The sequence below is a fragment of the Megalobrama amblycephala genome, linkage group LG3 (genome assembly GCF_018812025.1).
Source record: "Megalobrama amblycephala isolate DHTTF-2021 linkage group LG3, ASM1881202v1, whole genome shotgun sequence".
Lineage (NCBI taxonomy): Eukaryota > Metazoa > Chordata > Actinopteri > Cypriniformes > Xenocyprididae > Megalobrama > Megalobrama amblycephala.
In genome coordinates this window covers 27,078,208-27,094,018 of record NC_063046.1, presented here as the reverse complement: position 1 = coordinate 27,094,018, position 15,811 = coordinate 27,078,208, and the positions used below count along the sequence as shown (strand labels likewise).

At 39.3% G+C, this 15,811-nt stretch overlaps 1 protein-coding gene across 22 annotated transcripts in view; it reads left to right on the top strand.

Annotated features, from left to right (window-relative positions):
- Nucleotides 1-15,811, top strand: part of scrib (scribble planar cell polarity protein) — a 107,578-nt gene that overhangs the window by 87,967 nt on the left and 3,800 nt on the right. For 6 of the 22 annotated variants that reach the window (XM_048184754.1, XM_048184751.1, XM_048184750.1 and 3 more), the window contains 15 exons: nucleotides 44-91; nucleotides 871-918; nucleotides 1,151-1,276; nucleotides 1,885-1,995; nucleotides 2,354-2,404; nucleotides 3,016-3,165; nucleotides 3,705-3,864; nucleotides 3,951-4,179; nucleotides 5,901-5,990; nucleotides 6,076-6,258; nucleotides 6,693-6,830; nucleotides 8,450-8,589; nucleotides 8,696-8,733; nucleotides 9,142-9,216; nucleotides 12,402-12,456. In XM_048184754.1, the coding sequence (XP_048040711.1) occupies nucleotides 44-91; nucleotides 871-918; nucleotides 1,151-1,276; nucleotides 1,885-1,995; nucleotides 2,354-2,404; nucleotides 3,016-3,165; nucleotides 3,705-3,864; nucleotides 3,951-4,179; nucleotides 5,901-5,990; nucleotides 6,076-6,258; nucleotides 6,693-6,830; nucleotides 8,450-8,589; nucleotides 8,696-8,733; nucleotides 9,142-9,216; nucleotides 12,402-12,456 (1,642 nt within the window). Of the gene's footprint in view, nucleotides 1-43; nucleotides 92-870; nucleotides 919-1,150; nucleotides 1,277-1,884; nucleotides 1,996-2,353; nucleotides 2,405-3,015; nucleotides 3,166-3,704; nucleotides 3,865-3,950; nucleotides 4,180-5,900; nucleotides 5,991-6,075; nucleotides 6,259-6,692; nucleotides 6,831-8,449; nucleotides 8,590-8,695; nucleotides 8,734-9,141; nucleotides 9,217-12,401; nucleotides 12,457-12,546; nucleotides 12,581-15,811 lie in introns of all 22 variants that reach the window. The other 16 variants (XM_048184752.1, XM_048184765.1, XM_048184760.1 and 13 more) reach the window with 12 other exon arrangements.

Below are 15,811 nucleotides of genomic sequence, written 5' to 3'. Positions count from 1 at the left end.
GCTCCGATTCTGCCCATCGTCATGACATTTCCATATTTCTCAGCAGTCCCACAAATCTTCCTTTGCGATGCTTGGAAGAGAGGTTCGATATGTAAGTGGGCTGACTAGCCCTTGTATGGCCTGCACTAGCTGCATTTGGCTTTGCATTAGATGTTAAGAGAGGAATGGTGTACAGGCCTGACTGTAACTCTGAGCATGTCCTGCTTTTCATGCTCTCTGCAGCAGAGAAATGCTTATAGTATTTAAACCAAACCCAGCAACTGAGCATGTAACAGATATGTATATTAACACTGCTCATTGAGACCTTGAGAATCATATGTAGTGAATATAACATATTATAATATACACTACTGTTCAAAATTTGTGGTTGGTAAGATTTTTTTTTTTTTAATGTTTTTAAAGGCTGCATTGATTTGATCAAAAAACAGTAAAAACAGTAATAATTTGAAAAATTATTACAATTTAAAATAAATATTTTCTATAAAATATATTTTATTCATGTGATGGTAATGCTGAATTTTCAGTATCATTACTCCAGGCTTCAGTGTCACACAATCCTTCAGAAATCATTCTAATAATTTGATTTGATGCTCAAGAAACATTTTTTATTATTATTAATTGAAAACAGTTGTGCTGCTTAATATTTTTGTGAAACCAATTTTTTTAGGATTCTTTGAAAAGTTCAAAAGAACAACAGAATTTTTTTTACTCTTACCAATCTTTTGAACGATATAATATAGTATAAAATATAATATAGCCCACATGTGCAGTTACTGGACTTGAAAAAGCAAATCCCATATGAAAACATTTTTTTTTTTTTTTTCACTAATTTTTACATCATGTTCATTTTTTCTTTTTTGTGTGTTTCAGTCAAACATTCAGCTTCCTTCACATGCAAACACCAAGGATAATTCATCAGTGAGTGACCCAAAGTGCTGATAATTTGTAATATATACAAGAGCAAGTTCATAATAACATTAATATGAAATACATCACTGGCCATGTTATGTTAAACTTGCTATCATTATGCAAGTGCAGAATGTCAAATACAGTAAAGGTTACTATAAAGTTTCTCAGCTATGGTACTTTCAGCGTCTTGCTACCCAGACAGTTGATAGTTGGATTTATTGTTTAAATTCTCTCTTTCTAGACTAAACCTGGTGCCATCCAGCCGCTCTCTAGGGTGCGACCCGCTGTGTCTCCAGCCAGTCAGGATGGCCACAGCAGTCCCAACCCTTTCCAGCATGGCCTCTCTCCCATCAGCTCTCAGACCACTGTAAGATCCCTCACCACTGTCTGAACCCTAATGAGGCTCCCCCTTCATCCTCAGTTACCAATGCCTAAAGACCAACAGAACGCGACTGTTTTATTTTCTTCATATAAATTCCAAGGTGTGATTACCGCCGTGCCTATTAAGCCTAACAAACGGTCACACCATAATCCAGGTGAAAAAGAAACGGGTTATTTAGAAAAACAAAGACTTATCTACTTCTCACTGCAAGTAACATTGTGCCTGTTTTCTATCAAGACACCTCTTTTGGATTTTTTTTTCTTTCCCTGATCACACAAATCACATTGTTTGCACAGCAAGGTTTACACTCGCATTATCTCAGGATACCAGTGTAAACCAAAATATCGTCCAGAGTCGTTTGCCCCAGTCACCATAACCACAGACCTCTCCCTCATGCTATCAATCTCTCTCCTCTCCCTCCATCTTTCCATTGACATTGGCGAGTGGGCTGCATGCAGTCTAGCCCTGCATTTTCCTCCTGTGCTCTGCCTTTGCTGCTCTGTCTCTCATTAGCTGTTCCATCCTTTTTGTCCTCTGTCTGTTTCTCTACCCTTCCACTCCTCCGTCCTCGACTCCCCCAATCCCTCGTACAGCCTCGTGCCCCATCCCCTGACACACATGAGGAATACCCCATCAATATCAAGCAGGTATATAAGGCCTTCGCAGCTGTGCCACACTCCTTGGCCGTACTGGAACCCCCACAGGTAGGACAAATGCTCCTCAAGGTTGTGAGCATGTCGTGGTTCCCCCGTAATCCAGTGCTTGGTCACCCATTCTTCCTGTTTGGGAACATTTGTTCCTTGGGGAGCTTGCTTCCCAGTTGCTGTTGTTGTGCATGAGTCACTCATATGGTGCTGTCTTATCCAGGAGTTCATTTCACAGGGTCACTAATATGCGTCATTCATCTGTCACTTGGTTGTTTGATGTTCTTGATTTGATATCGTGACTCCTTCCAGTGTGTAAAGTGTGTCCTTTCATTCAACTTAAGTCTTGCGTGCAGGACTTTTTTGTGTAAAGTGTGTCTTAACTGAATCATCTTTCCTTTTCACTCTCATTTGTTAGGATCTTTACTCTCCACGGAACAATGTCAGCGCAAAGCAACCATCACCAGAGGTATGTCTTCTATGTTTGTAATCTGTAACATTTTTAAAGAGCTATTTTAAAACTGGCCTACACTACACGACTTAAGCCCTGATTTTTACCCCGATTTTCAGTTCTGCGCTAGTCGCTAAAAGTCAGTCTGCAGATTATGGCCCGTCTTGAGTTTGCACAGATTTCCCAATCACGTGTGGACGTAGAAAGACTTTTTTAAGCTTCAGACTATGACCATCCTGTTGGAGGATATCAAACATGTTTGATAATTTGAGCCGATTTTAGAACTCATCGTTTTCATTTGTCATGTGTCTCTTAGCAATGAAGCACATGTCTTTGTGTGAGTTTGTCGATTGAACAGCTCGACAGTCTGTTAATGTGTGATCCTCAGTCAGCAAGTGTATGATGCCCAATTTTTTACTGTAACCATTCTCAAAGTCAGCAAGTGTATGATTACAATCTGTTCAAGTCCTGTAGTGTATTCCAGCCTTTTGTTAGCTTGATGATGACTTTTGAATCAGCCTGACGGATAACCTTTATTTGGTGTGTATTGACTCACCACAACTCATATGAAGAATGCAACATTGTCTGCAAGCATGGTGTTGATATGCTGTACATAATGGCTCTTTCAGCCTGAGCTGAATAATGAGGTGTTTATGGATGAGGGTGATGGTGAGGGCAATGGTCCTCTCGGCTCTCGTCCCTCCCTCTCATCTGACCGCCGCGAGTACAGAAGCCTGGCAGCCGTGCCACGCTTGTCTCGCCACTCAATGGAGTCGAAGGTACCCAGCTCATCTCCAGCAGAACCGCTCTGATACTTTGGATGCTTATAAGCTTGAAAGGTGGTGGTGCAGGTGTATATGTCGCTTCGAACAACAACGATTAATGTAGTTCATATGTATCCGAAATGTCAAGAAGCCGGATCATCTGGCAGCATGCATTTCGGTGAGGTATAGGAACGTGATCGATCGGTGTTCTGTTCTGATTCAAGGCAGTTATTATTGGTGACGAGGCTTCAGGAGAGCAATCATTCGAATCTTTTTGAAATGGCAGCATGTTTTGTAATCACTGCAACATCATGGTGGTGGAACAGAAAAGATTTGGTACTTTTGTACTTATTATGCAAATTCTTACTCTTTATGCAAATTCTTACTCATTGTCTGAATTTCAGATCATCATAGGAGCTGCTCTAGCATGTCGGATGCATGTATAAAATTTGGTTGCATGTACAGCGTTCTTTACAATTGATCTGAAACTTAAATGTCCCTCTCTCTCTCTCGCTCTCTCTCTCTCTCTATCTCTCACCTTTGCTCTCTCCCAGACTCCCTCCTCTTTTGGCAGAGATAGTCCTGAGCAGCGCTCCTTTAGGGACAGACAGAAATATTTTGAGATTGATGTGAAGCAGCAGACACCAGACAAACCTAAACCTCGCATCTCTCTTGTGGGAGAAGATGATCTGAAGAAAATGAAAGAGGAAGAAGGTTTGTGTCTGTGTACTTGTCAAGTGTACAGTATCTGGATTTCATCAGTGAATCATGCTAAATTTTGTGTCAATGACTTTCCTCAGCAAAGCGAATTGAACAGAGGGCACGAGAGTATATGCTGGATGAAGACGAGGAGGAGGAGGAAGATCTGGCAAAACAGGTGGCAGATATGAAGGCTCACGGAAAGGTTATACTTGATGGTGTGGAGTACAAGGTGGAGAGCTTGGGAAGTCACAGTTCCCCATCTCCACGGCAGTGTGCCACGCCTCCGAGCTATAGTGCCACACCTCCCAGCCACTGTGGCAGCTCAGGGTGAGCTGCACTTTTGCTGAATTATTTAATAGATTGTCATAGTCATGGGCGACATTGGAGGGGGGGACATATTTTCCCCGATGTGAGCCGTCAGCTCCAGTCCACTACCAGGCCCGGGTATACATCATTTCCAGTGTTCCGCTCCATCTCGCGCACAGTTGAACGCGCAGGCCTTTCAAAGATTATCCTTTGCCCATGAGCACGGAAAGACCCATTCGTCGCATGCACACGTGGTCATAAAAATATGGCTGCACGTGGCCACTGTTCAAAGAGTCAAATCTAGTCCACAGTCTAGTAAACATTTCTTGCTCTCTTGTCACCATGTGACAGGAGAGACTCAGACATTGCAGTACTGAACATTGAAAGGTCCATGTATGTAGATTTGGATAAAAGGGGTAAACGTTTTGATGCCGTGCCTGAACACCGTTTATCCCTTCACAGTGGCGTATAGCGGACGGGCACGCAGGGCTATGAACTTATTCTTATTATTGTTATGCTACTTTTATTATTAAATTAATATTGCAATTAATTTGCCTTGCGATATCATAGCGCATCACCGCATAACCAACGCGCTGGGAGGATAATAAAATATTAGTTAGATAGCTTACTCCTCAATTTAAAAACAACTTGTTTAGCACAAAATACTTAACGAAAAATACTATTTTTTTTTTTTCTCACTATGGGCCACAAGAGAAATATTAAGAAGATAATTTAGATTAATCTCGCATAGTCTCCAAGAGAATATGTGCCGTTAATGCAGCGTCAGATGCCAAAAGCTCAGTCAGTTTTTACTTTCAGTTTCTGTAGTGAATGATTGACTGGCGTGTGAGACTTCTTCACCCGCATAACTCTCACGCACCCCCCCCCCAACTTGAGTCAAATGTCGCCCATGGTCATAGTTGTGAAGTTGTTCTCATTAGGTCGTTTTTTTGTTTGTTTATTTTTGTTTTATCATTGTAGTTTTGATTACAGAACGCACTCAAAACATCTAAAACTCCCATCCTGATATCTTTGATAATTAATAACATAAATACATAACAAAAAGTGGGGTCGGTAAGATTTTTTTAAAAATGTTTTTGAAAGAAGCATTTATGCTTACCAAGGCCACATTTATTTGATTAAAAATATAGTAGAAACAGTAATATTATAAAATATTAGAAGTAACAAAGTACAAAGCCCTTTGCAATTAATTAAAGGGATAGTTCACCCAAAAATGAAAATTTTATGTTTATCTGCTTACCCCCAGCACATCCAAGATGTAGGTGACTTTGTTTCTTCAGTAGAACACAAATGATGATTTTTAACTCCAACCATTGATGTCTCAGTCAAATAATGCGAGTGAATGGGAACTCGAACTATAAAAGTCGAAAAAACTTGCATAGACAAATCCAAATTAAACCCTGCGGCTCGTGACGACACATTGATGTCCTAAGACACGAAACGATCGGTTTGAGCGAGAACCCGAACAGTATTTATATAATTTTTTACCTCTAATACACCACTATGTCCAACTGCGTTCAGCATTCGGTTAGTGAGGTCTGATCGCACTCTGACAGCGGCAGTGATGTCTTGCGCATATACTTCAATGAGTGCTATCGGCCAATGACGGATAATAGATAGTTGCTTTTATCAGCCAAAACTGATTATTGGATGATACATTGGTGCATCCTAAGTAAAGTTTTGGTTTTTTTTTGTTTGTTTGTTTTTTTTTCACTCCTCAGTCCTTCCTCTATCGACGGTAAAGGAGACTCCCAGCGGAATTCAGTGGAAGACAGCTTCAGACTGGAACAGAGACCCAATTCCATGACGGGGTGAGGATTGCTAATACTCAGAGCTTAACAGTTTTGTGATATTTCAGGGTTTTTGAAATGCTTGACCCAGTGTTTGTCTTAACAGTTTGATCCCAGTTTATCCTGGTGAATCTGTGGCTCCCATTCGGACAGCCAAAGCAGAGCGTAGGCATCAAGATCGGTTACGCATGCAGAGTCCGGAGCTTGCCGTCGCTATGGACAAGGAGCTGTCGCCTGCTGAAAAACGAGCCCTGGAGGCAGAGAAGAGGGCCATGTGGAGAGCAGCTAGGTATAATGGCCACAGTTAATGATGTGTTATGTTAAATGTATCACATCAGGAGCATTTCGCTCTCCGGTCTCATCCTTTCCTCTGTGACGCTTATCTCTAAACAGCTGTCCGCTTGTGGTGCCTTAATCTCATCTTTTTCTCCAGGCTTTAAGTAAAAACTTAGCCTGTTTCTCATGTCTTCCCCTTGATGAACAGGGCTTTCCAAGACATTTTCACATTCTTCAAATAGATATCGTATATATTTTATTTATACACACAGATATAAATTGTGCATTTGTCTTTGATGGCCCTGAGTTTCAATGTAAACCTCTCCTCCTTAATCTATACTGTCCGTTTCAGAGTGTTTCCTTTCATCTGTGCTCCTTCCTCTCTTTCCTTTTCTTTGTGTGTTATTGTTTTCTATCCTGTCTACTTTCTTACTTGCTGCTCCCAAGGCCTTATGGTCTAGAGGAGGACGTAAGGCAGTATGAGCAAGACCTGGCTAAGCGGCTCTACCAGTCCCGTGTGAGGGCGTCACTAGGCAGTGCTGCAGCCCCTCCCACTTCCTGCTCCTCCTCTTCCTATCAGCCCAGGTCTGCCCTTAACAGCCAGAAAGCATCATGGGGGCTTAGCTCTGATGCTTGTCACTGCTTGGGGTGCTTGGTTCTTGTGGACATTTTTTAGTGCATAGTGTGTGAAAGGATGAAAAGATTTGTAGTGGCTTTTTCTGAACGATGAGCGTGCCCTACAAGAACCCACTACTGCTTCTGCACGTGTGCTATTTTATTTATTTAGTTTGGTGGCGCACTCCCTCTTTCTCTTTGCTCACTCACTTTTGCTTCCCATCTGTGTATCAGTAAAGGTCCCGTGTTGTCCTAATAACATGTGTTTTTCTTTGCTTGCAGTTGTTTTTATTAGAGGTGCACTGATACTAGTTCTAGTCGATACCAAGACCTTCATTAAAATTTCTGATACTTGGTTCCTTCATATAGAAGCTGTTTAACAGTGCAGCATGTTAAAATGTTGAGTTTTTTTCACATGCAGGCAGGATTCAATTGAGCAGTAATCACTTAAATGTGTTTTTTGGTGCACATTGCAAGATATTGTGGCCAAAAAACATTCACTTAGACTGAAAGAGCTGCCTAACCAACAGTAAAATGACAAACTACAGTTGCCTTTTTTTGTGATGTTTAGGTTTGGCTAAATCTGTATGCAATATGGTCTGTGAATGGACTGTCTGAGTGCACTTTACTGAGACTAAATCTGTTTGGCTGAGCTTATGTTCATGGTTTAAAGGAACAGTTCACTCAAAAATCCAAATTTACCCATTATTTACTCACCTACTCACCCTGTGCTTATACAATCTTATGAACGTGCAGTCGTATACAGCAAACCAATGGTTTCGGTCAGGTTTTTCCACTAAATAATAAATTACATTTTGGTTTGTTTGGGTTTTTTTTTTTTTTTTTTTTTTTTTTTTTTGCTAAATCCTATTGTATGCCCTCATAACACTTGGAAAATACGCCACCAGTCCTGTGGGATCATTCTGCGATACTTTTGTGGTCACTGTCCGCTGCCATTATATGAACAAGCTCAAGCAGGACAATTTGTTTTAGAAGTTAGATAAATAGTTGAAAAGTAACATACATTGTGATCATTTAAAGCCAAAGCTAAACAGAATGTCGTTAAAATGACCATATTAATGTCCTGTGGCCAGTTCCATAAACTGCTTAGACTAGTCTTACAAGTTAGTCATCTAATTTTTTTCTTCAAGATGGGTCATTAAGTCTGTTTAGTGGTTTTATTTGAATCCGAAAAGTAAGACCGATTAGCCCAAAATAATTGCTTATTGTCAGACTAGTTCTCAAGAGACAGTCTTAACTTAGTGGCTATGTTTATGCAACTAGCCCCCGGTGTCTCAAAGATCTAAATACATTTGAGCTTTGGGTTTGAAAACGGCTTACATTTGGGAGAAATTCTGTGGGGCCACCAACAAACGAGACATAATCGGTGCATCTCTAGTTTGTGATCCTTTCTCATAATTGTTTCACATTTTTTTACAGCCTCCATTAAATTAACTTCTCTTGTATTAACCAATCAGTGTGCACAGCACCTCTTCCTCTCTTTCATCTCTCATCCTATCTCTCTTCATGCACCGTTTGCATTCCTCCTTTCACTCTCTGTGTCTCAGTGTATCTCACTCTTTTTCCAGGATGAAGTCTCTAGAGCAGGATGCTTTGAAGGCCCAGATGGTCATTGCCAAGTCTAAAGAGGGGAAGAAGCGTGGAACGTTGGATCAGCTGTCGGAGTCACCGTCACCTGCGCCCACACCCTCCCCAACACCAATGGAAGGTGACGATCTCGGTTACCTTTTATCTGTTTTCATACTCTGTTGGGGGATACTAGTTCATTTTTAACAGGCAAATGTTACATTTATCTGTTGTTGTTTCCTAAACAGATATCAGTCCACGGGCAGTGACTTCACCAGGCAGACTGGTATGAGACAATTGGTCTTTTTTTGTTTGGTTTTTTTTGTTTGTTTTTTTCATTTAATACAGGGCAAACAGGACATTTTGAATCACCAGTAATGTTGTTTTGGGTGACTAATCCCCTTAGTAGGATGTTAAACCATCCATTTTTTTACTTTTTACGATGAAACAAAGTCATTCTTTACTCTAACAGTCATGTCCATAGCAAGTATAGCATCATCCATGAACTTTTCCTTTATCTCTTTTCTTTGTCCTTTCTTCTTCCTTTCTTGTACTTTTACATCTCTGCTTCTCACCTTTTCATCCTTCCCTCCGTCCCTCTGTCCGTCCTGCCATCTCTCTTTTGCAATGTTGATTTCCCCTTTCTTTCTCTTTCCATCTCTCCACTGCTTATGCCTGTTTGCTGTCCTTTTAGTCCCTGTCAGAAAAGAAGTTTGACTACCGACAATTCGCTGCCATTCCTTCTTCCAAACCCGTTTACGACATTCAGGTATTGCCTGCATGCAAAGCGTCGAGGAGTCCAGCCTGCCCGAGCCCTTTGATCCACTCCTGTCCTCCTGGCTTTCCCTGCTTCCCCTGCTCCTTCTCTCCCTGGCCCTTCTGACAACTAGTTCAAAACTATTAACTATTAAGGCCCTCTACCTCTACTCCAGCGTGAGCAGCATGGTCATTCATGTTACTGCAGCTTTAAGCATCATTCTGGATCTTAGTTGTCGGCAATTTGGGTTTAATTTTCGGCTCTAAGGACCATTTCCCTTGCTTAAACTCATCCTGTTCTTAATCTACTGACATTGTCAATACCATGTGCTTCTCTTCTGGTTATGCAGATGTAGTGTAGAGGCGGGGCTTACAGATTGGTCCGTGGGCTTTGTGTTGATCCAAAACATGGGATATCATACTAATGCTCTAAAACACTCAAAAGAAAAACACCTTTGCATTGTCCTCTCCCTCCCTCCACTCTGTCTACGGCCCTGCTCACTCACCCTCAGACAGCGGCTAATAACACATGGTCTGATTCCTGCGGTCTGTCTGAAGGCCATTTTCTTGATACCAGATTAAGTAAAAGAGCTGAATGTGGCTTTTCCATGTGGGAGAGACAGTTCTACCGGGGATGCAGGGTGTCATGGGAACAATGGAACGTCGTGTTTCTTGGTGTTTCTTGGTTGTGTTTCGGGATCATTGAATGAAGGGAAATTGGGCATGCGGGATAAAGTAATTTTTCTGATTTGTAATGTTCCAATACTCTTCCTCTGGTACTGGACCAAAAGACCACCAAATCTGTGAGACCTACACATCTGTCTAATTGCTGTCTAAATTGGCACCACTAAACTGAAATTAAGTAATGTATGAAGCAATTACGATTGAATGAAGCAGTCATTTTTGTATAAAGATTCAGCTAACACATTTATGGTGTTGACAACATATTGCTGATTTATATCTGCGGAATCTGGATCATTTCAGTGATTAAAGATCAACTCTTTATTGGATCTTTGGAAAGGATAATTAATGCTCTGATTTGCCCAAATTTTATTGATTTGGAGAGGTTTTTGCTTTATTTACTTGACAAGTTAAGCTGGAAAAGTGTGCCTTTACACTCAATTCACAATGTCTGAATAATCAGGCAACTCTAAAAAGTCATTGATAACTCATGATGTAGCTGAATAGAGCCTCTAACAAGAGTGACAGACAACAATAGTAATATCAAGAGTTTATATTGTCTAAGGATTTTTATTTTCTAAATATTTTAAGTAATAAAACACTTTATTGTAATGTTTTTATAATATCTCATTTTTATTCATTGTAATGTTTTTTTTTTTTTTATAATACCTCATTTTTGTTCCTGCTGCTTTCACCTTCTCAGATATGCAGCCAATACTTTTTAACTTTAACTTTTTGAGTTTTCTTAAAGTTTTGTCTTTCATTCACTCCAGCCACAGAATAACATTATTTTGTCTTAAATATTACACCTAGTTATTGACTCTTTGCCATTTTTAGAAGCTTTAGAAGTGTGCATAAAAGTGTCATTCCATTTTACTATAAGTTACATTTATCATTACACAAGCTTACAAGGATATACATTACAAACATACACTAATATTTAAAAGTTTGTGGTAATTTTTTTTTTAATTTTCAGCGAGGTCATTAAATTGATCAAAAGTGACTGCAACTCAAGACTTTTACATTGTTACAAACAAACCGCTAACATTTTACAATAAGGTTCATTAGTTAACATTAGTTAACTTCATTAGTTAACATGAACTGCACTTCTACAGCATTTATTAATCTTTGTTAATGTTAATTTCAACATTTACTAATACATTACTAAAATCTTGTTAACATTAGTTAATGCATTGTGAACTAATAACTGTATTTTCATTAACGTTAACAAATATTAGTAAATACAGTAACAAATGTGTTGCTCGTGGTTAGTTCATGTTAGTTAATACATTAACTAATGTTTAACTAATGAAACTTATTGAACCTTAATGAAACTATTTTAAATAAATGCTGTCCCTTTCAACATTCTAATCATCTCATCACGTGACACTGAAGACTGAAAATTTGTCATATTATTACTGTTTTTACTTTATTTTTGATCAAATAATGCGGCCTTGGTGTACATTAGGGACGTCTTTCACAAACATTTTAAAAAATCTTACTGAGCTCAAACTTTCGAACCGTAGTCTAAGTTCTGATTAAAATCGCCTTTAAAGCATAGATACATTTGTTTTGTTGGATAGTGTTAAAAACAGGTCATTCAAAATGCCTGCTAGTCAATTTTAATTTACTGCACACTGCATTCAAGCATAGCCATATGCAGGAAGTCTGTTGAATCCTTATATGCTATTTGGTGGCCTTTTGAAACTGTCAGGATTTGACTGTGTTTAGTACTGTTTACTATGTTGTGTTTGTGAGTTACTGTGTGAAGAAGCACCTTCACCCTGACTGGGATCATTTAATACAGTTCTCAGGGTTATTCAGAGGGGGGGGGGGGGCACACAAAAAAACTTGTTGGCAATATGTTTTTGGTGGGGGTGAAGGTTTGTTCAGCATGCCTGTGTTGTGAGATTTTGGAGGGACTGTTGTGTAAAGTTTTAGGCAGACTCTGTGAAAAGCAGAGCGTATTATAATGTTTTTCAGATTCTTAAAATGATCTGGCCTGAAAAAATATTAAGAGATGGAAAAGGACACTCAGATGTCCTAGAAGTGCTTGTTGTGGGTGTTTTTGTGGCATTTTCAGCATTATTAGGCCAACAACATCTACCTGGATCTCTTAACAGAGGAACACGAGAAGTTTTATGCAGGGCTTATGGACCTTATTTAATGTAGATGTCCCTCAGTAAGACTGTCCGCAGCTGTTCTGAAGCAGCAGCGCCCCTACAAAGTGCTTTCTGATCAGGTGAAGGTCAAGCAGTGTCTCCCAGAACAGCTCTGTGGCTCAGATGTCTAGAGTGTGTTGATCCAACCGACCTCCTCTTGTCATTTACATTTGTCTTTTAGATTTAATGAATGAGAAAATGGATTATTTACACAGAGCATTTTTGCAATTCATCCAAAAAGAGCTATGCATGGGAGACACCTGAAAGTTTTGCTCTTGTATTTGTCTTTTCAGCAGGATCTGTTAAATTCTTACTGATCTGTTTCCTCCTCTCACGCTCTCCCTCTCTCTTGCAGTCCCCTGGTGCAGGTGATGATGTGCGCTTCATGGATGATGCCTCCAGTAACCCAGGTAAGATCCTGAGTGAATACAGTCTACTGGGAATCTTTATGTGCTTTGTTTACTAGTACTTGGCTTACAGTTATTGTCCCCTTGACACAGGTGACTTCCTTGGATAAATGATCTTCTAATATTGGTAGGAGATCTGTATGTGTGTGTGTGTGTGTGTGTGCGTGTGTGTGTGTGCTCGCATATGCATCAGATTTTGATAAGAAGCCTGCTATACTGCACTTGTTTATGGGCCAAAACTTATCCACCTTTTTCCTACGCCCCATGACGCTTTGCTCGAATTATGGGAGTAACTACCGTTAAACTGTAAACAATCATTTTGACAGCTAACATATACTGTATTTGCCTGCTGTAGAAACGTTCCAGTAAACATTACTAATAGGGATAAGAAGTAAAAACAAACCTAGAAAGAGACATGAGGATTTGGGGAGAAAAATAAGAGATTCTTAGTGCATTCCAGTGAATTATTAATGGGATATACTATAAATTAAATTGGGAGAACAAACCACATATGTGCAGTATGTTGCCTTTTTTCGTACTGTTACAGCGGAACAAAAAGAAAATAATCAGGAGGAAAAGAATGCGGCAGCTGAAAAGAGCTCTTTCCATAGATATTTTTGTTATAACATGTCACATTCTCCTGACTCAATAAAACATGAAGGAAATTTTAAAGCTCATTAAAGCTGCTGTAGGTAACTTTTGTAAAAAAATATTTTTTACATATTTGTTAAACCTGACATTATGTCCTGACAGTAGAATATGAGACAGATAATCTGTGAAAAAAATCAAGCTCCTCTGGCTCCTCTCCTCTCCCAGTGGTCCTATTGCCATTTGCAGAAATACACCGCTCCCGGTAAGAAACAACCAATCAGAGCCAGGAGGAGTGTCTTAGCAGTGTCAATCAATCAAGCTCGCGTGCGCGCTGATCACACTCCTGTCATGCACAGTGTACAGGCGTCAAATTCAAGATTACCGTTGTGCCGCAGCTTTGCTTATGGCGAAATAAAACGATGTTATATGCAAAGGACCACCCTGAAATCTACAAGAAACCATGCCATACATAATTTGTCAGTCCTGTTTTGAAATTATCTTAGTTGTGTAGTTCTTAAAAAATTAAACAAATCAAGCAGGGATTACTTACTTGTCAAGCAGAAATGTGGCTGACTCTGCATCGGTTTTTAATCCGTTCAGGATACATAGCTCCCTCCACCTCGGAAAAGCCGCTCCGATATTTACCCTCGTTTTATTTCGGGCTCTATCTAATTCTTTCTTTTTGGCTTTTTTATCATCGTCATCTGTCTTTTTCCGTTTACCCGTCTTTATTTTATGAGCAGGTGCCACTCGAGGAATTGGCAGTTTGGATTGTTTTTCCGCCATAAGCAAAGCTGCGGCACACCGGTAATCTTGAAGCCTGTATGCGCTGGCGCTGTGCATGGAGGGGTGAGATCAGCGCGCACGCGAGCTTGATTGATTGACACTGCTAAGACACTCCTCCTGGCTCTGATTGGTTGTTTCTTACCGGGAGCGGTGCATTTCTGCAAATGGCAATAGGACCACTGGGAGGAGCCAGAGGAGCTTGATTTTTTTCAGATTATCTGTCTCATATTCTACTGTCAGGACATAATGTCAGGTTTAACAAATATGTAAACACATTTTTTTTTTACAAAAGTTACCTACAGCAGCTTTAATTTAAACTGACGAATCAGTATTATCTGTAGCGCAAGTTTTGTTTCAGTCTTTTTGAGTGGAACTACCCAAACCGGAAGTGCCTCCCATAATTTAAAACGCAGTAGACTTGTTTGGAAAAAGGTGGATAATCTGCAGTTTCTTCAGAATGAGTGAGGTTCATATGAGCTTTAATTCCTTAACCTGTTTGAAGAATCAAGATTACTTGATTACAAGTTCTGCCAATTTTTCAAAATAGGTGTGTCTGACTCTGTACCACAACCTGACGACATGAACTGCATGTGAATTCTAGAAATCTGAATGTAATGCCACATGCTATTGTTTGCTAAAACAGTACCAAAAGTCTTATAATGGATTGAAACAGCTGTTCTGTTTGACGTATTGTGTAACAGCAGTGGCCGACACGGTCACATAACTAGGGATGCACTGGTATTAAAATTCTGGCTAATAATTCTTAGCATTTTTTTAATGGCTGATAACCAATCAGTTAATAAAAATAAAGAACGTAAAAACTAAAATCTATTTAAAATGCTGCAAGTACTGTAATTGTACAATATACAGTTATTGAATTATTGGTGTTTTTAAATAAGCAGCTTAATGGAAAAATGGAAAAGGAACATGCACAATAAAATATCCAATATCGACCAAAATGTCGGGAATAATGTACATCCAGCTGGTTGTTTTTGAAAAATAATTTTTGTCATAACCGGCTAGATGTTCATTATCCCGCTTATTACACAGCTGCTTGCCACAAGAGTAAATAATTGGATGCAAAATATCAAAAATATTTTATTTGCTCGCTTGTAAAGCTTTCACAAAAAAAAAAAAAGATTTCCTTGCATGTGGATTCGAGCTTAAAAAAAACATTTAAGGGATAATGTACAGTCATATTACTTATTTGGTGAAAAGCTGTGTAATAAGTGGTGACGTGGACATTACATATTGATTTCGGATGAAAAAAATCAGACCTGTTTATTATCTTAGACATTATAGTACAAAACAGTCATCCTGGCAACAAGACGACCACTTCAACAGTATTACAGTATTTTAATACTAACCTGCTCCTATTTAATTTTGCAATAGTCGTTAAGATGCAAGACGGTACCAGCTGAGTTCGAATGAAACGAGAGCAAGTCTGCAGTATTATACTGTACTTGATATAAGTTATAGTTTTGCTATTGACGACGGTCATTATCAGGAAATATCATAATTTGGAATGTCACAACTGACAAGTCAGAATCAAGTATTCCAGAGAGGCGTGAAATAAGATTAATTTCTTTAAAAAAAAATCTTTAATATCGGCTGATAACTGATAAGGTCACTGTTGTGCATAACATAACCCTGCAATATTCTAAAGTCTCTCTGCTGCAGTTGCAGTAAAAATACTAGCATGTCATTTTTGTAAAGTTTGTTTGTTTCCAACTTGCATGTTTTATTACATTTTGAAAAATTGGTGAACCTGCTGTTTGTACATCTAACAGGAGATCTTTCACAAGTTTAAAAAAAAGGGTGTTAATTTAATAATCAAGAAGACATTGCTGTACAGTAAACTTGTATATTTTGTATCTGTGTTGTTCTAACCTCAATTACAGTGTCCTCAAAGACACCCTGTAGCAACTCATAATGTAATAATTGCACATCATGTAAAACTGCGCATAATGTAACAAGTATT